At 44.5% G+C, this 20,977-nt stretch overlaps 1 protein-coding gene across 1 annotated transcript in view; it reads left to right on the top strand.

The window, feature by feature from the left end:
- The window catches only part of LOC112226262 (ras-related protein Rab-26-like), a 103,727-nt gene that overhangs the window by 40,542 nt on the left and 42,208 nt on the right, over nt 1-20,977 (top strand). The window contains exons 3-5 of the mRNA XM_024390635.2: nt 8,533-8,574; nt 10,080-10,146; nt 17,310-17,362. Coding sequence (XP_024246403.2) covers nt 8,533-8,574; nt 10,080-10,146; nt 17,310-17,362 — 162 coding nt within the window. The remainder of the gene's footprint in view (nt 1-8,532; nt 8,575-10,079; nt 10,147-17,309; nt 17,363-20,977) is intronic.

Below are 20,977 nucleotides of genomic sequence, written 5' to 3'. Positions count from 1 at the left end.
GTCCTGTGGTCTGGTGGGAGATGAGACCTGTCCTGTGGTCTGGTGGGAGATGAGACCTGTCCTGTGGTGGTGGTAGATGGTGGGAGATGAGACCTGTCTTGTGGCCTGGTGGGAGATGAGACCTGTCCTGTGGGAGATGAGACCTGTCTTGGGTGGTAGATGAGACCTGTCCTGTGGCCTGGTGGTAGATGAGACCTGTCCTGTGGGCTGGTGGTAAATGAGACCTGGTGGCCTGGTGGGAGATGAGACCTGTCCTGTGGCCTGGTGGGAGATGAGACCTGTCCTGTGGCCTGGTGGGAGATGAGACCTGTCCTGTGGCCTGGTGGGAGATGAGACCTGTCCTGTGGCCTGGTGGTAGATGAGACCTGTCTTGTGGCCTGGTGGGAGATGAGACCTGTCCTGTGGCCTGGTGGGAGATGAGACCTGTCCTGTGGCCTGGTGGTAGATGAGACCTGTCCTGTGGTCTGGTGGTAGATGAGACCTGTCCTGTGGCCTGGTGGTAGATGAGACCTGTCCTGTGGCCTGGTGGGAGGCCTGGTGGTAGATGAGACCTGTCCTGTCCTGGTGGGAGATGGCCTGGGCCTGGTGGTAGATGAGACCTGTCCTGTGGCCTGGTGGGAGATGAGACCTGTCCTGTGGCCTGGTGGTAGATGAGACCTGTGTCCTGTGGCCTGGTGGGAGATGAGACCTGTCCTGTGGTGGGAGATGAGACCTGTCCTGTGGCCTGGTGGGAGATGAGACCTGTCCTGTGGCCTGGTGGGAGATGAGACCTGTCCTGTGGTGTCCTGTGGCCTGGTGGGAGATGAGACTGTGGCCTGTGGGATGAGACCTGTCCTGTGGCCTGGTGGGAGATGAGACCTGTCCTGTGGTCTGGTGGGAGATGAGACCTGTCCTGTGGTCTGGTGGGAGATGAGACCTGTCCTGTGGTCTGGTGGGAGATGAGACCTGTCTTGTGGCCTGGTGGTAGATGAGACCTGTCCTGTGGCCTGGTGGTAGATGAGACCTGTCCTGTGGCCTGGTGGTAGATGAGACCTGTCCTGTGGCTTGGTGGTAGATGAGACCTGTCCTGTGGTCTGGTGGGAGATGAGACCTGTCCTGTGGCCTGGTGGTAGATGAGACCTGTCTTGTGGCCTGGTGGGAGATGAGACCTGTCCTGTGGCCTGGTGGGAGATGAGACCTGTCCTGTGGCCTGGTGGGAGATGAGACCTGTCCTGTGGCTTGGTGGTAGATGAGACCTGTCCTGTGGCCTGGTGGTAGATGAGACCTGTCCTGCGGGCTGGTGGTAAATGAGACCTGTCTTGTGGCCTGGTGGGAGATGAGACCTGTCCTGTGGCCTGGTGGTAGATGAGACCTGTCTTGTGGCCTGGTGGTAGATGAGACCTGTCCTGTGACTGGTGGGAGATGAGACCTGTCTTGTGGCCTGGTGGGAGATGAGACCTGTCCTGTGGGTAGATGAGACCTGTCCTGTGGTCTGGTGGGAGATGAGACCTGTCCTGTAGCTGGTGGCCTGTCTGTGGCCTGGTGGGAGATGAGACCTGTCCTGATGAGACCTGTCTGGGCCTGGTGGTAGATGAGACCTGTCCTGTGGCTGGTGGTGGTAGATGAGACCTGTCTTGTGGCCTGGTGGGAGATGAGACCTGTCCTGTGGCCCTGTCTTGTGGCCTGGTAGGAGATGAGACCTGTCCTGTGTGGCCTGTCTTGTGGCCTGGTGGGAGATGATGAGACCTGTCCTGTGGCCTGGTGGTAGATGAGACCTGTCCTGTGGCCTGGTGGTGTCCTGTGGCCTGGTGGGAGATGAGACCTGTCCTGTGGCCTGGTGGTAGATGAGACCTGTCCTGTGGCCCTGTGGCCTGGTGGTAGATGAGACCTGTCCTGTGGCCTGGTGGGTGGTAGATGAGACCTGAGACCTGTCCTGTGGCCTGGTGGTAGATGAGACCTGTCTTGTGGCCTGGTGGTAGATGAGACCTGTCCTTTGGCCTGGTGGGAGATGAGACCTGTCCTGTGGCCCTGGGAGATGGCCTGGTGGGAGATGAGACATGTCCTGTGGCTTGGTGGTAGATGAGACCTGTCCTGTGGCCTGGTGGGAGATGAGACATGTCCTGTGGCTTGGTGGTAGATGAGACCTGTCCTGTGGCCTGGTGGTAGATGAGACCTGTCCTGTGGCTTGGTGGTAGATGAATGTTGGTCTGGGCAACTAACACTCAGTCTCACATCAGAATTAGATGTTCATCCATGTTTCTCAAATGTCAAATTTTGAAGTTGTTGCAGACCTCAAAATTAGAATTGTGTTAAAGTTAAGTTTAAGCTTTTACTCCAAATGGTTATGGTAAGGGTGTGTGTTTGTGTATCTGTGTGTCTTTGAGCGTGCACAGTACCGTTTGGCAAACCCTGACAGGTCTCCAAAAAGTTGAGGAGCAAAGAGGGCCTTCCTATCTCTGAGGGCCTCAGTCTTTGAGTTTATTTCCCCTTTACTGTGCTCTCTGACAAGCTGCTCTGGAGATGTACAGTTCAGCCTAGCCTAGACCCCTGTGCTTCTGTCAGTAATTACTGAGAAAAATAACTATCTGTCTCTCTCTCTCGGTCTCTCTCTCTCTCGGTCTCTCTCTCGGTTTCTCTCTCTCTCTCGGTCTCTCTCGGTTTCTCTCTCGGTCTCTCTCTCTCTCTCTCTCTCTCCCTCCTCCACTAGTACTGTATTATCACTGTTAATTAATCTCCTCCACTCTGTAGGAACTAAAAGGCAGGACAGCTAACAGGGCTTACTCTCCTATCAGTGTTTTAGTTTCATACCTTGAAGGGCCTTCAGTCAGTACATTGTGAAAGCACTTGCCTTAAATCTTGTATTATAAATGCACTCTCCGCAACTCTTCTGAGAAATATGTCTGGGATTTATTTATATATTAAGTGCAAATAGGAGAGCTCTCTATCCAGCTCTTTTATCACAGAATCACTCAAACTAAATAATGTTCAGTCATGTGTTTTTCAAACATTCATAGCCTGTAAAACGGTGTTAGATTGATCCATGTGTCTGAAAATGATTGATGCGAGGAGAACACAGCTTCTCTCAGCCCCAGTAGATTGACAGATCTATTGACCATCATACAATACCTGTTGGCAGTGCCTCCACAATCAACCTTTTGAGAGAGAGCCCATTGGAGTCTTGTGGCAGTTTCAGCTGCTCTAATGCCATCAGGTTGAGTGGACCTAGACATGACGATTAGGCCTAGTCATCCCATCTATCAGTGGATTCTAGTGAGCTGTATCCTAAACCCCACTGGGCACCACTTTACACTGTGTTTTCTCTGGGTCACTGAATATTCAACAGGCCTGAAGCACGGTGTGAGCTGTCTTTCATGACAGATAGAGACACAGTCTCCACTCATGTCTTAGATTGTGATTACTGGGAGGAACAACCCAGGGTTGTGTTCATTAGGGCACGCAATGGAAAATGTTTTTAAACATTTTGCAATGGGCAATGAAAATTAGCTTTTTTTTTTTTATTGGATCCATCCAGGTAGTCTGCCCTTGTTTCAGTCTGTTTTCTTCTGTTTGGTGCCGAATGAACACCACCACTGAATATGTATGAGTCCTCTTCACTGGAACCCTGGGAGGGTAAATCAACAAGTCATCAAAGATCTTATCTTTATCAGTAGTGCTCTGTGTGGGCGGAGTAGGCGATCTTGAAGGAGTAGAGCATCTTTGCTGCTTCCCCAGGGAAGGGAAAGCAGGGAGGTCAGGCGCATCTCACAGCAACAAGGGATATTCTGAGAATGTTTTCTGAGCGTCGCCATGTGGTTGCCATGGCATTAGTGATGAATCAGATCTGCATGTTTGTTTGTGCTTTGATTTGCTTCATTGTAATGTTGATGTAAGCTTGTGAACAGAGGTGAGATCACAGAGATTGAATAGTTTTATCTTTAGAGGGGAGTTATACTGTAATTTATAAATGCCTTCCCTCCCTCGGTACACAGGTATACACACTTTAAAGATGTTAATTGATTGGGAGGAACTAGGATGTGTCCCCTGATAGATTGGATACAGAGATTAACTGAGTTTATTGGTCCGTTTTTTTGTGTAACCATGGGTATGGAATGGCTCCCGGGATGGTCTTTGAGAAAAAACAAATTGTGTGAATCAAAGGTTTTTGTTCAGGATTTAAAGAATAAAGTATTTAAAAAAAGGATATGTTTAACCTCTCTGGAACCAATGGGACGGTAGCGTCCCACCTCGACAACAGCCAGTGAAATTGCAGGGCGCCAAATTCAAAACAACAGAAATTCCTCAAACATACAAGTATTATACACCATTTTAAAGAAACTTCTTGTAACCAGTGTCCGATTTCAAAAAAGCGAAAGTACACCAGGCGATTATGTTAGGTCAGCGCCTAGTCACAGGAAACCATACAGCCATTTTCCAGCCAAGGAGAGGGCTCACAAAAGTCAGAAATAGCAATTTAAATGAATCACTAACCTTTGATCTTCATCAGATGGCAACCACAGGACTTCATGTTACACAATAAATGTGTGTTTTGTTCGATAAAGTTAATCTTTATGTCCAAAATTCTCAGTTGAAATTGGCGTGTTATGTACAGTAATCATTGTCTCAAACAAACATCCGGTGAAATTTCAGAGAGCCACATCAAATTACAGAAATACTCATCATAAACATTGATGAAAAATACAAGTTTTATACATAGGATTAAAGATAAATGTCTTGTTAATCCAGCCACTGTGTCAGCTTTCAAAAAGGCTTTACGGCGAAAGCACACCATGCGATTATGTTAGGTCAGCGCCTAGCCACAGAAAACCATACAGCCATTTTCCAACCAAGGAGAGGTGTCACAAAAGTCAGAAATAGTGTTAAAATTAATCACTTACCTTTGATGATCTTCATCTGGTGGCACTCCCAGGTCTTCATGTTAGACAATAAACGTTTGTTTTGTTTGATAATGTCCCTCTTCGTGTCCTAAAACCTCAGTTTTGTTGGTGCGTTTAGTTCAGTAATCCAAAGGCACAAAGTGCGCTCTCAACCTCCAGACGAAAAGTCAAAATTACAATAAAAGTTTGTAGAAACATGTCAAACAATGTTTAAAATCAATCCTTAGGTTGTTTTTGTCATAAATCATCAATAATATTTCAACCGGACAAAAGCTTCATCAATAGAAAAGGAGAAACAAGAAATGCGCGCTCTCGATCACGCGCTGGACTCATGTCTGGAAATTTCCACTGTCCACTCATTGTATCTCCTAATTTTTCAGAGTAAAAGCCTGAAACAATGCCTAAAGACTGGCCACATGTAGAAGAAGCCATAGAGATCGCAAACTGGGTCCTAAGTCTTTGTATGTTGGATAGGCTTTCAATGGATAAACAGCCTTTCAAAATAATAGTACTTCCTGGATGGATTTTCCTCAGGTTTTCGCCTGTCATATCAGTTCTGTTATACTCACAGACATTATTTTAACAGTTTTGGAAACGTTGTGTTTTCTATCCAAATCAAATTATATGCACATCCTATCTTCTGGGCCTGAGTAGCAGGCAGTTTAATTTGGGCCCCCTACCTTAGTGAAGTTAATATCATGAATACGTACTGTACCTTTGGTGGCTTTTATTTTATTGACCTAAAACATCTAATCCGGGATTCAATCTGATTGTGCTTGTCGACTATGCACCATTTTAAAGGTCATTTCTGATCACGCTGACATCTGCAGCATTTTACTGTGAATGCAATCTCCGCGAAAGCGGCAACATTCTTTTAAAAGCTGCATTGTCGGCAACATGTGATAGATCATATTGAATCCCAGGCCTAGTGACAGTAATTCTGCATAACTCAAGATACCAGTTTGGAGATTTCCCAGGACAATGCCCTGTAGAATAGTCACATTGACCTGTGATCGATGGAAGAACAGATGCCTTCCCAGAACTGTCTGTGGTATTTAACCTTGCTGTAGCCATGAGCTGAACTTTGCCACTTGTCACTTTGTTGCTGTAGGATCTTAGAGAACATCCACGTTGAGCTGAGTCACTGATGGCTAAGTTCCAATATCTACACTAGCGTACTACTTAGAATGCATGGTCAATATACAGGTAACTGCCAAAATAACGGAAACACTTGAGGAAATGAGGGTTACAAAGTATATTCAAATCAGGTGCTTCCACACAGGTGTGGTAACCTGAGTTGATTAAGCAATTAACATCCCATCATGTATAGGGTCATGTATAAAAATGACCAGTTGTCCATTATTTTGGGTACCATGGCTAGAAGAGATCTCAGTAAAGAGGTCTCAATGGAGCATAGTGCTTTAAAGTGTGTGTGTGTGTGTGTGTGTGTGTGTGTATTTATGTCTGCCACCAGATATTAACCCAATTGAACACCAGTTATGGGAGATTCTGGAGCAGTGTTTTCCCACCACCATCAACAAAACATCAAATAATGTAATTTGTCGGGGAAGAATGGTGTCGCATCCCTCCAAAAGAGTTGCAGACACTTGAAGAATCTTTGCCAAGGGCGCATTAGAGCTGGCTTGTGGTGGCTTGTGGCTTGTGGTGGCCCAAAGCCCTATTGACACTTGGTGTTGGTGTTCCTTTCTTTTTGCAGTTACATGTACATTGCTTCATTCACTAAGTGGCATGGAGGTGTTGATCTTGGGGAAGAGCCATGCTGACTGTATGCAGCCTGTTTCTGGAGGGAGGAGTGGAATGTAGTGGAGCTCATCACTAGAGAGCTGGGTTATAGAATAAGGACTGAGAAGATGAGAGAGAGAGGTATAGGGATAGGTGAGAGAGAAGGAGGAGGGAGGGAAAATAATAGGGTTAGGTGAGAGGAGGAGGAGAGGGTGAGGAACCGGGTTAGGTGAGAGGAGGAGGAGAGGGAGAAAAACAGTGTTAGGTGAGAGGAGAAGGAGGAGGAGGAGGAGGAGGAGGAGAGGGTGAGGAACCGGGTTAGGGGAGAGGAGGAGGAGAGGGAGAAAAACAGGGTTAGATAAGAGGAGCAGGAGGAGGAGGAGAGGGTGAGGAACTGGGTTAGGTGAGAGGAGGAGGAGGAGGAGGAGGAGAACATTGGGAGAGGAGAAGGAGGAGAACAAGGGGAGAGGAGAAGGAGGAGAACAAGGGGAGAGGAGAAGGAGGAGAACAAGGGGAGAGGAGAAGGAGGAGAACAAGGGGAGAGGAGAAGGAGGAGAACAAGGGGAGAGGAGAAGGAGGAGAACAAGGGGAGAGGAGATGCCATCAGGAAGGAGGAGAACAAGGGGAGAGGAGATGCCATCAGGAAGGAGAGAAGCGAAGGGAAGGATTTCTCCATCTCTCTTCCTGATTAGTCAAGTATGGGGAGAAGTTTCTCACACACTAGCTGCACGAACACATGGAAAGAGAGAATGTCATCTACATTTGATTTGGTTACCTAAGCTATTTAATTATGATGCATTTGGAAAGTATTCAGACCCCCTGACCTTTCCACATGTTCTTACGTTACAGCCTTATTGTGAAATGTATTAAATAAAACATTTTCCTCTTCAATCTACACACAATACTCCATAATGACAGTGAAAATAGGTATTTAGACATTTTATCAAATGTTTGAAAATACATAAGTATTCAAACTCTTTGCTATGAGACATGAAATTGAGCTCAGGTTCATCCTGTTTCCATAGATCATGCTTGAGATATTTCTACAACTTGATTCGAGTCCATCTGTGGTAAATTCAATTGATTGGACATGATTTGGAAAGGCACACACCTGTCTATATAAGGTCCCACAGTTGACAGTGCATTTCAGAGCAAATACCAAGCCATGTGGCCAAACTGAGCAATCGGGGGAGAAGGGCCATGGTCAGGGAGGTGACCAAGAACCCGATGGTCCGACAGAGCTCCAGAGTTCTTCTGTCGAGATGGGAGAACCTTCTGGAAAGACAACCATCTCTGCAGTGCTCCACCAATCAGGCCTTTATGGTAGAGTGGCTAGATGGAAGCCACTCCTCAGTAAAAGGCACCACAGACTGCTTGTAGTTAAAGGACTCTCAGACCATGAGAAACAAGATTCTCTGGTCTGATGAAACCAAGATTGAACTCTTTGGCCTGAATGCCAAGCGTTACATCTGGAGGAAACCTGGCACCATCCCTACGGTGAAGCATAGTGTTTGCAGCATCATGCTGTAGAGATGTTTTTCAGTGGCAGGGACTGATGCTCCCCATCCAACCTGACAGAGCTTGAGAATGGGAGAAACTGCCCAAATACAGGTGTGCCAAGCTTGTATCGTCATACCCAAGAAGACTAAACTGTAATCGCTGCCCACAGTGCTTCAACAAAGTACTGAGTAAAGGGTCTGAATAATTAATTTTTTTAAATGTCAAGAATCCAGTTTTTGCTTTGTCATTATGGGGTACAGTATTGTGTGTAGATTGATGAGGGGAAATAATTTCATATATTTTAGAACATGGCTGTAACGTAACAATGTGGAAAAATTGAAGGGTTCTGAATACTTTCCGAATGCACTGTATGTCTCATTCATGACATTCATGTGTTCCTGCTTTCCTTTTCCAGAATAAAGTGATGAACATTGACAGACTGAAGGTGAAGCTTCAGGTAAGAGCCTTATAATGGATTCTATAATCTGTCCTTATTTCTCAATCCTCATCAGTGTGATACCCAAACTATACAGCCCCTGTTACCCCATTAGGTGTGTGTGTGTGTGTGTGTGTGTGTGTGTGTGTGTGTGTGTGTGTGTGTGTGTGTGTGTGTCCCATCTCTCCTACAGTGATGTATCAGGGTTATCACCACAGATTAATTGCACAATCAATAACCACATTTTTTTTGTCTAAATAACTAATAAAAACAATTATGATTCAGTAGTTATATCTCCATGAATCTTCTACACTTAGCCCAATGTTCTCATGACCCCAGTCACTCACTGCAGAGCTCTCTGTTTCTCTGTTCGTGTCTTCCTCTTTCCCTCTCTCTCTCCCTCTCCATCCCTTTCCATCTCTCTCCCGTTCCCTTTCCCTCTGTCTCTCTCTCTCATCCTCCTCTCTCTTTCTCAATTCAATTTAAGAAGCGTTATTGGCATGGGAAACATGTTTACATTGCCAAAGCCAGTACATTGGATTTGTTTTTTGTTTTGTGGGCAGTGTGCACATAGCCTGTCCTCTTCTCTTGAGAGCCAGGTCTGCCTTTGGCGGCCTTTCTCAATAGCAAGGCTATGTTCACTGAGTCTGCACATAGTCAACGATTTAGTTTATATTCATGTTTATACCACTAGTTTATATTCATGAGTTTGGGGGGGTAGAAGCCTTTAGTACCTGTATGATGGGGGTGGGATGGAAACAGAAAGTAAGAGGGAGAGAAGGAAAGAAAAACACTACTCAGCTGAAAACTCATATACACAGAGCCAGCCACCGTGTATTGAAATTCCACTGCACACAAAAAAATCACTTTTCAAATGTATTTCATTATAAACCAACATGAGGGTCGAGGGATGCAAACATCTAGTAAGCAAACCCCTGGACTGGAGACCTGTTGTGATGGTAGCCTCTGGGGGGGTACCAGTGGTGAGGTAATGGAGGACAGTAGCAAATGCTGGAGGAGATTGAGAGGCATAATTAGCAGAAATTCCACAGACGTTGGACTAATGGGGTGACAGGGCAGAGGCAACCACTAGTTTATATTCATGAGTATGACCTTATGCCTGCTTCACCTACCTGCGCAGCATGCTGGGAAATCACTAAGATGCCATATTCCTTATCAAGCTTTCCCCCCAGTTTGAATCCAAGTTCAAAACTTTCCTAACATCAAGTCTAAATTGGTCCTCTAGCCCCAACCCCCTTACTTTAAGTTAAGTGAGAGCGACAGTGAATGCCATTTCAATTTTTGTTTGTGAGACTTTAAATCTATGTCTTACCTCAAAGGAGTTTTATGTAAAGCAATGAAACAGTGGTAGTGAAATGATTCATTCCTATAGAGGTGTATCCTAACTTCCCATTGACATCACTGCAAGAGTCAGTGACAATTTGACTTGAGAACTTAGAATGCACCCCAATAGGAAATTATACATTTACCTTTAATAATACTCCTCTTCTTTCTTCTTTCTCCAGATCTGGGACACAGCTGGACAGGAGCGTTTCCGTAGCGTCACACACGCCTACTACCGTGACGCCAATGGTGAGACAGACACACACACACACACGTCCTCTTTTTACTCTCTCACACCCAGACAAACACACTTGTGTGATTCTGTCTCAATACCGCTACAGCTGCTGTGGTGACAGAAACAAGAGGGATTCTCTCCCTCATTAAGAAACAAGCTGCATTATACGTTACTTAAAGTGCTGCTTAGTATTCTGAGTTTCATAACATTTGAATGCAGATTAGGATGATATGTAAATGAGCTGAATAAAATGTATGGTTCACTGTTTACTTGTCTGTGAGAATGCAATTTGATTATTACCATTTGTCTTGAATGCGTGACTGTCTAAAAAAAAATATTGTTATTCTGGATGGGTGAGTGGATAGGTGGGTGGGTGGATGGATAGGTGGGTCGGTGGGTGGATGGATGGATAGATGTGTGTGTGTGTGGATGGATGGGTGGATAGATGGGTGGATGGGTGGGTGTGTGGGTGGGTGTGTGGGTGGGTGGGTGGGTGGGTGGGTGGGTGGGTGGGTGGGTGGGTGGGTGGATGGATGGATCAGTGGGTGGATGGATCAGTGGGTGGCTGGATAGATGGGTGGGTGGATAGATGGGTGGATGGATAGATGGATGGGTGGATGGATAGGTGGGTGGATGGATGGATGAATAGATGGGTGGATGGATAGATGGATGGGTGGATAGATGGGTGGATATATAGCATGTTCACATGGTGCATGTTTCTAACGTTTTCAGTCTCCTTAAAAGCATGTGTTCGCCTTGATTCCGTCTTATTTAGCAACATTTGAAATAGTTTTTTACATTGGATAAAAGCCACGACACAGAGCTACAAAATTGTATATTATTCACTGCATATTAGGAAAAATTGGAAAGTAGTTCTGCAATGAATGATGATTAACTTGTAACCACACTTTTGAATGTTTTGGTACCTACTGGAGAGCTCTACTTTGTCTACACCCATTCAACATCATTCACACCCTGTTAAGCTTTAGCTCCACCCATCTCTTTAAGGGTTGATCTGAGCATTCTGTCCTAACAACAGCAGTCAAAACACCCAAGCTAACTGGCTAGCAATTGTCACAGTGACATTCTATTAAAATGGACACTTGCATAGTGGAGTCTATTGTTAAGACATGTAGCTAGCTAGCTAAACAATGAATCATAATCACAACTCATGACGTTACTACTAGGTTCAATGTTAGCTAGCTAACATTAGGCTTTTACAAGCAAAGCAAATGGCTCTGAGATACGAATAATAAGATCATACATGTACCGCTGGGGCGGCAAGTAGCCTAGTGGTTAGAGTGTTGGACTAATAACCAAAAGGTTTCAAGATTGAATCCCCGAGCCGACAATGTAAAAATCTGTCATTCTGACCCTGAACAAGGCAGTCAACCCACTGTTCCTAGGCCATCATTGAAAATAAGAATTTGTTCTTAACTACTTGCCTAGTTAAATGAGAAAAAATCATTAGCTCGCGAGCCAGCCAGCTAACTTTGACTAGCTAGCTAACAGTACACTTGAACTTGGAATGAAAAGACTATGTCAAAACTAGAAATGTGTAATATCTGAAAATGTAGCTAGCTAGACTATCTTACCCGTGTTCTGAAATCGGAGTAGCTAGCCAGAGCGAATTTACCAGCTACGTCTATCAACGGTTGTCGCAGTGACATTCTATTTTGTTGTAGCTAGCTAGCTACCAGCCAATACCTCCAGGTGGTATTGGAATGGTTTTAAGAAGAGAAACACCTCTCCTCTGGCTAGCCAGGTTGACATCAATCTCCACTAAAGCAGTACCGGGCTGGACCGGCCTGTTCAGCAGGGCAACAGACAGAGAGCATGCTGACCTGTCCTCTCTAGAGGCTTTATTAGAACAAGGTATTATATTCATCATGGATAAGGTTACATTTAGATATGGACCTCATCGTTGTTATCATCAACAGCAGTGTATCCATCTTCATGTCCTTATCATCATCATTCATGGTCATCATCATCATCACAATATTTATTATCATATTTGTCTTCTTCCTCATCATTATTATGATCACCACTATCATCATTATAATGCCGGTGTGTGTATGTGGCTCCCGTGTAGCTCAGTTGGTAGAGCACGGCACTTGTAACACCAGGGTTGTGGGTTTGATACCCACGGGGGACAAATACAAAAACGTATTCACTCAATACTGTAAGTTGCTCTGGATAAGAGCTCCTGCTATAGTAAGTGTCTAAAATGTGTGCTCCAGCTCTCCACTCAGCCATTTGATCAGGTATGATGGGTGTATGTTTTAGCCTCTACACTCTGCCACATAAACACTTCCTCCACATCAACTGAATGTGGTTATAACCCCAAAGCTTTCGCTTTTGATATGGTTCCCTGGGACGTTTCTGTAACCCGAACAACTCCTCAGCTACCCTGCGAGATAGGACGTCAGTGACTGCAGCCCAAGTAGCACCCTATTCCCTATGTAGTGCACTACTTTTGACCTTGTCCCGTAGGGCACCATCTTCCCTATGTAGTGCACTACTTTTGACCAGGTCCCGTAGGGCTATGGTCAAAAGTAGTGCACTACATAGGGAAGATGGTGCCATTTGCGCCACATCCAGTTGCTTTTGAAGTCAATGAGGCGCAGACATTAGTCGAGGGACTGCTTCAGTGATTTCTATAGCTTTAGTAAAGCAAAGACAGTCAAACCCCTGGCAGCCAGTCACTGCCTCCCACAGCTCGGCAGACCTCACTGAAATTCTCAGCAACAGCAAAGAGTTATACTGTACCACTTCACTTTTTCATAGTATATCTCTATGGTTGTCGCAATGACATTCTATTTTCTTGTAGCTAGAAAAAAAATATATATATATATATAATCTCCTCCTCTCTCTATGTATATTATCTCTCTCCTCCTCTCCCTCTGTTCTCCGTTCTCTCCCTTTGAAGAGAACCCTGTCTGACAATCAGACAGATAAGAGAGACAGGACATCAACTAGAAACAAATAGCCCAGTGGAGAGGCACTACAATAGCCTAGCCTACACTTGCTCTACTTAGACAGGGATTTATGTGGAAGTGGCTAAATTAATCATCCTGAATAGCCTGGTCCCAGATCTGTTTGTGTTGTCTTGCCAGCTCCTCCCAAACAATGACCTCAGGATATGGCAAGACAGCATAAACAGATCTGAGATAAAGCTAGAGGGAGAACAAACACTCGCCTCCTCTGTTTTGTCTGTACTCTAATCTTTCATCATCTTTCCCTAATTGTTTACCATCCTACAGAAATCTACAGTCATTGCTCAGAGAGAGTAATTTAATATTCTCCCATATGTTTTGGGTGAAATATCACAGCAGCAAGATTTGTGAGCTGTTGTCACAAGAAACGAGCAACCAGTGAAGAACAAACACCATTGTAAATACAACCCATATTTATTGATTTTCACTTTTGTTGTTGAACTCTGCACATCATTACAACATTGTATATAGAAATAATATTACATCTGAAATGTCATTATTCTTTTGGAACTTTTGTGTAATGTTTGCTGTTCATTTTTGTGTGTTTATTTCACTTTTGTATATTATATATTTCACTTGCTTTGGCAATGTAAACATATGTTTCCCATGTCAATAAAGTCTCTTAAATCGGAGAGGGAGGGAGAGAGAGAAATTTGGGAAAAAGACCGTCTTCTCTCTCGGAGTGGCAGCACACTCAGCCACAGAGGAGCATAATAAATTAAATGTGCTGTTATCTGTGGATGTTCCTGTAGGAAGGAGAGCTGTGGCTAGACTGGGTATAGGCTAGGCTGGTGTGTTCCGCATGGTGACCAGTGTAGAGTGTGGTGGAGTTTGGTGATTTACAACTTAGAGAGGGAGGAGTGAGATGAAGAGTGGGAGGGGTGTATTATTTTAGGGACATAGTTATGGATGTATTCTGTGACGAGAGAGTGTGTGTTTGTGCCGCGCCTACCTCCATCTTTCAGTATCTCTATTGTCTTGTCTTGACTATCATTAATGTGATGTCCATTTGTTTTATCAAATCTATTAACAATGTTTAATTATTATGATAATTAAATTAATCCCGCAACAATTAACTCATTCACAATCTTGGGGCACCACGGAAAAAGTTTATTTAACAAGTTACCGTTTTCCGAATTAACTCTTAAAATTTCTAGCGTCCCACCTCGACAACTTCAAATTAAATTACTATAAATATTTAATGTTTTCCAGAATGGATCTTTCAGAGTACCACCCGGTAGTTCTTGGTCATGTTTACCAGACTAAAGTACTTAAACAGCTGCAGACTGAATGTTCCGGTGTAGTCTTTAGTTTTGTAGAGATGTTCTGGTTCTCTGTTGAAAGTTTCAGAGTTCTAGCCATTATGTCCCTCTCAGCTCACACTGTTGGTGTCTCGTTGGTATAATGTACATTTTGTCGGAAGTGGGTTTTATACACTTCTGGGAAAAGGGGGCACTCCATGACTCCGATGTAATGTCTACGCTCACTTGGGCGGGGCGTGGCCAACTGACTTGGTTAAGACATATGAAAAACAATTATCTCATTTAGAAGACTGACTTCACATTACATCTTCTCACAAATAGTTTCATATTTAATCATATATGTTCCCCCACATTTGGATGTGACCCTGACAACTGGGAAATGTATACATTCAGAGATACAGTTATGTTGTTATACTGTCCTTCATGAGACACCCAAACACAACTGATCTGACAAAATTATTCTTTGAGTACCCACGGACCACTCCAACTGCTTGGATTTACAGAAATATTGTTTAATTCCCCACTTTTGGAGGATGGAGTTTGGGCGGGAAGAATGTCTTTGTTCTAGAGAGTAAATCCTCTCTCGGTACTGCATGACCGTCCTAAAACGGCCATCTTCCCCTCTGTGGGAGAGAGGGCGCTGTAGAGCGGACCCACTGTAACCTGATCCTTCTGATTCTCATCTCTACCTACATCTCTCTCTTCTCAACTCTACCTCCATCTCTCTCCATCTCTCTCTTCTCATCTCTCTCCATCTCTCTCTTCTCAACTCTACCTCATCTCTCTCTTCTCAACTCTACCTCCATCTCTCTCTTCTCAACTCTACCTCCATCTCTCTCTTCTCAACTCTACCTCCATCTCTCTCTTCTCAACTCTACCTCCATCTCTCTCTTCTCAACTCTACCTCCATCTCTCTCTTCTCAACTCTACCTCCATCTCTCTCTTCTTAACTCTACCTTCATCTCTCTCTCAACTCTCTCTCCATCTCTCTCTTCTCAACTCTACCTCCATCTCTCTCTATCTCTCTCTTTTCATCTCTACCTCCATCTCTCTCTTTTCATCTCTACCTCCATCTCTCTCTTCTCAACTCTACCTCCATCTCTCTTCTCAACTCTACCTCCATCTCTCCCCATGTCTCTCTTCTCATATCTACCTCCATCTCTCCCCATCTCTCTCTTCTCATCTCTACCTCCATCTCTCCCCATCTCTCTCTTCTCATCTCTACCTCCATCTCTCTCCATCTCTCTCTTCTCAACTCTACCTCAATCTCTCTCTTCTCAACTCTATGTCCATCTCTCCCCATGTCTCTCTTCTCAACTCTACCTCAATCTCTCCCCATCTCTCTCTTCTCAACTCTACCTCCATCTCTCTCTTCTCAACTCTACCTCCATCTCTCTCTTCTCAACTCTACCTCCATCTCTCACCATCTCTCTCTTCTCAACTCTACCTTCATCTCTCTCTTCTCAACTCTACCTTCATCTCTCTCTTCTCAACTCTACCTCCATCTCTCTCTTCTCAACTCTATGTCCATCTCTCCCCATGTCTCTCTTCTCAACTCTACCTCAATCTCTCCCCATCTCTCTCTTCTCAACTCTACCTCCATCTCTCTCTTCTCAACTCTACCTCCATCTCTCTCTTCTCAACTCTACCTCCATCTCTCACCATCTCTCTCTTCTCAACTCTACCTTCATCTCTCTCTTCTCAACTCTACCTTCATCTCTCTCTTCTCAACTCTACCTCCATCTCTCTCTTCTCAACTCTACCTCCATCTCTCCCCATCTCTCTCTTCTCAACTCTACCTTCATCTCTCTCTTCTCAACTCTACCTTCATCTCTCTCTTCTCAACTCTACCTCCATCTCTCTCTTCTCAACTCTACCTCCATCTCTCCCCATCTCTCTCTTCTCAACTCTACCTTCATCTCTCTCTTCTCAACTCTACCTCCATCTCTCTCTTCTCATCTCTACCTCCATCTCTCTCTTCTCAACTCTACCTCCATCTCTCTCTTCTCATCTCTACCTCCATCTCTCTCTTCTCATCTCTACCTCCATCTCTCTCTTCTCAACTCTACCTCCATCTCTCTCTTCTCAACTCTATGTCCATCTCTCTCTTCTCAACTCTATGTCCATCTCTCTCTTCTCAACTCTACCTCCATCTCTCTCTTCTCAACTCTACCTCCATCTCTCTCCATCTCTCTCTTCTCATCTCTACCTCCATCTCTACCTCCATCTCTCTCTTCTCTTCTCAACTCTACCTCCATCTCTCTCTTCTCAACTCTACCTCCATCTCTTACCTTCTCAACTCTACCTCCATCTCTTACCTTCTCAACTCTACCCCCATCTCTTACCCTCTCAACTCTCCACCTACCTCCAGGTGTTGTCTGAATCAGTTTAATATAACACTGTCTGGTAACTAATGATCACACTGTCTGGATCAGTTTAATGGGTCTGTGGATCCACACTGTCTGTGGATCATCTATCATATAAACAGGAGCATGTGATATGTTTGATAGGTCTTTTGAAATATGTATTATGTAAGAATTGCTTGTCATAAAGGATATATCTGAAAAGGAATGTTTACACAATTCTAGGCCTTGTCCTCTCTGAGCCTGGGCAGGCTCACTGGCTGTGTAGGGCAGGCCTGTCTTAATCAGGCCCGCAGAGAGCAAGAAGGAGAATTTAGTCTATGTGCCCTCCTCAATAATAATGAATAAAGGAACTCAGTCAACCTTGAACTACTTGGGAAGCCACAGGTCCAAGAGGCTAAGCCTAAAGGACAAATTGGAACGTTAGCCAATAATTAGTTTCAAATGAACTCTTCGTTGTCAATGGGTTCTGCCAGGCCTGCTACTTCACTAACATTTACTTATGCTCTCTCCCACTTCTCTCTCTCTATCTTCCTCGCTCCCGTCTCTCTCTCAGCTCTCCTGCTGCTGTATGACGTGACCAACAGAACATCTTTTGACAACATCAAGGTAGGACTCTCCATTTATCTTCTTTTCTCTTCCCCCCTCTTTTTTTGGTTCTAATAAGCCCTGAAAATAGCCTGTAATAAGCTGACATAAGAGTGCTTTCATGGAACCTATTTGGCTAATTATTGTGTTAGAAGCTTTCTAAGTGACTTGGAGGTCTGTTTGATAATGGAGAAAATATGTCTGTCTCTCAAGTGTCATTTTGTAACAAAGCCATAACAGTGTAATGATATATCATTATATTGCGCGTGGGAGGGATGTAAGATCCTGTCATGTCTTTATCTGCTACTGCTGCACCTGTCAGCAATAGGGAGGGAGGGAGAGGGGGAGAGATTGTACCCCGGTGTGTGTGATTGACAGTGTAGATTTAGCACTTGGGGGTGCTGTTAGTCCCAGCTGTCTGTGTGACTCTGTCTCCCTATAGGCTGCCTCAAGGACCATTCGTCTGTCTGTCTTTCTGTCCGTCCGTCTCCCAGCCTGCCTTTCTCTCACTCTCCTCAACACCAGAGCTCTCAGGGGAGCCTCTAACAGTGTGCTGATGGCCACTGAATGGATGTGGCTCACAGGGCGTGTTTCTGTCACTCTGTGGTGTTGCCTCAGACCTGTGATTAGTGATTCTACGAGATGGAAACGTCAGGTGTTGTTCTGTCTACTCACCACATACCTTGTGTGTCACGCCCTGGTCTAAGTATTTTGTGTTTTCCTTCATGTATTGGGTCAGGCCAGGGTGTGACATGGGGTTTTTGTATTGTGGTGTGTTTTGGCTTGGGGTTTTGGTGTGTATGTATTGGGATTGTAGCTAGTGGGGTTATCTAGCAAGGTCTATGGCTGTCTGGAGTGGTTCTCAATCAGAGGCAGGTGTTTATCGTTGTCTCTGATTGGGAACCATATTTAGGCAGCCATATTCTTTGAGTTTGTTGTGGGTGATTGTCCTTAGTGTCGTTGTTCCTATCTCTTTATTTATTTACACAAGTATAGGCTGTTTCGGTTTTCGTTACGTTCTTTGTTTTGTAGTGTTTTGTGTTTATTCGTGTTTCACGTTGTTCATTAAACATGGATCGCAATCTACACGCTGCATTTTGGTCCGACTCTCCTTCACACCTAGAAAACCGTAACATTGTGCTATTCATTTCAAGTTTGATGTTTCTTTTCTAACGTCAAAGGTTTTTAGGAAGCCTTTGCAATTTTCTGAAAAGATATGGTAAAGTTTTACACCAAAGCATCAACACTTGTGGCAATCATTGGTACATTGATTTGTATTCATTGTTTCCCTTACACCTCATGCCCATGAACTGGACCTGCTGCCTACCAGACCTGGGTTCAAATACTATTTGAAATAATAGTATTAATAAGATGTGTTTGATTGAGCTTGTCTGTTGCTGTCACGCCCTGGTCGAAGTATATGGTGTTTGTCTTTATTTATTTGGTCAGGCCGGCGTGTGACATGGGTTTATTGTGGTGTGTTTTGTCTTGGGGTTTTGTTAGTTATTGGGTGTGTGGCTTAGTGGAGGTATCTAGCAAAGTCTATGGCTGTCTGGAGTGGTTCTCAATCAGAGGCAGGTGTTTATCGTTGTCTCTGATTGGGAACCATATTTAGGCAGCCATATTCTTTGAGTGTTTTGTGGGTGATTGTTCCTGTCTTTGTGTTTGCACCAGATAGGGCTGTTTCGGTTTTCACATTTCATTATTTTGTAGTTTCTTCATGTATATTTTTTTCCTTCATTAAAATATCATGAATCATCATCACGCTGCATTTTGGTCCGATCCTTGCTACACCTCTTCGTCAGAGGAGGAGATAGAAGAAAGCCGTTGCAATGGAACCAAAAGAGATGTCCCATGTAAACCCCGCCCACCTGGTACTCCAGACAGGCAAAGGCAAACGCTCAAAGTATTTGAAAGATTTGAAATAGTATTTGAACCCAGGTATGCTGCGTACACTACATTACAGTACAAAGCCTAACTTGAGATGTGCACACTTAACTTAACCCTTTAGAGTTGATTGACGCACTGTTACATCAATTGCATAACAAAACAATCCCCATTAAAATGTTGGTTTTAAGCTAGAGATATCAGTTTTTTTGCATTGGATGTGTCTCAATCTGAGGTGAATGGTGGCAGAGCTAGAGTGGTGTTTGTCAGACCATGAGACATCCCAAAAATCAGTCTCCTCACGTAAATGTCTGTAGCGTCCGAACGGTTTGGCCTACAAACTAGGACCCCTCTATGGAAAGATGAGACTCGTGAGCATGATGTGTTCTCCGATTTGCTTTATGACCCCCATAAGTGTCAGGAGTCTCGTCTGAAGTCGATATCGTCTGAAGTCCATGTGCCAACTTCTGTTTGGCCCTCAACCATTTGGGCTACAAACTAATGGGACCTCACAAGTGTCACGGGACTCATCTGAAGGTAACCGGTACCAGGGTTTTTTTAAACAATGGAAGTATGAAGGTAGTTTTGTGCCTACCCCAAAAAAGGGGGTTAAATATGTGTAAAAAAAATCTATAAAATGAAATATTTCCTGAGATTTGTTATATCTCGTAGATATAGGACATACACTTCAAATCCTTTTTGCCGTTGATAAATGCATTATTCAATGCGTAGTAAAGGCCAAAATCTATATTTTATCAAATAATTGTTTAATATTTATCATCATATATATACGTAAAGGGGTCCTAAGATTGAAAAATCAAATAGTGAAATAATCCATATTATAACCATCCTAAAACAATTCCATATGTCAGCTTAGCACCCCTCTCCCCTCCAACGTCTTTGACTCTAAAGAAATTACATGTTAATCATGCATTCATGCCAACGGAAGATTTGCTTGAAAACTCTATTTACATGTAAGTCCCTCAAGTTCGGATGTCAGGCCTGTTTTCAACTAATGTATTCAACTTAGATGAAACTGAACACAATGAGCAGGATGGGGTGAACACAATGAGCAAGATGAAACTGAACACAATGAGCAGGATGGGATGGCTGTAGCCAAGATATGTCTGTTAGCTCTGGATGAAGAATGGTTTGGCCTCCTGGCAGCAACAGCAGGAACACTGGTCCCAGATAACAGGATGAAGAATGGTTTGGCCTCCTCCTGGCAGCAACAGCAGGAACACTGGTCCCAGATAACAGGATGAAGAATGGTTTGGCCTCCTCCTGGCAGCAACAGCAGGAACACTGGTCCCAGATAACAGGATGAAGAATGGTTTGGCCTCCTGGCAGCAACAGCAGGAACACTGGTCCCAGATAACAGGATGAAGAATGGTTTGGCCTCCTCCTGGCAGCAACAGCAGGAACACTGGTCCCAGATAACAGGATGAAGAATGGTTTGGCCTCCTCCTGGCAGCAACAGCAGGAACACTGGTCCCAGATAACAGGATGAAGAATGGTTTGGCCTCCTCCTGGCAGCAACAGCAGGAACACTGGTCCCAGATAACAGGATGAAGAATGGTTTGGCCTCCTCCTGGCAGCAACAGCAGGAACACTGGTCCCAGATAACAGGATGAAGAATGGTTTGGCCTCCTGGCAGCAACAGCAGGAACACTGGTCCCAGATAACAGGATGAAGAATGGTTTGGCCTCCTCCTGGCAGCAACAGCAGGAACACTGGTCCCAGATAACA

This window comes from Oncorhynchus tshawytscha, unplaced genomic scaffold (assembly GCF_018296145.1).
Source record: "Oncorhynchus tshawytscha isolate Ot180627B unplaced genomic scaffold, Otsh_v2.0 Un_scaffold_12182_pilon_pilon, whole genome shotgun sequence".
Taxonomy (NCBI): Eukaryota; Metazoa; Chordata; class Actinopteri; order Salmoniformes; family Salmonidae; genus Oncorhynchus; species Oncorhynchus tshawytscha.
The sequence above is the reverse complement of the archived record's forward strand: the minus strand, read 5'-3'. Positions and strand labels throughout refer to the sequence as shown.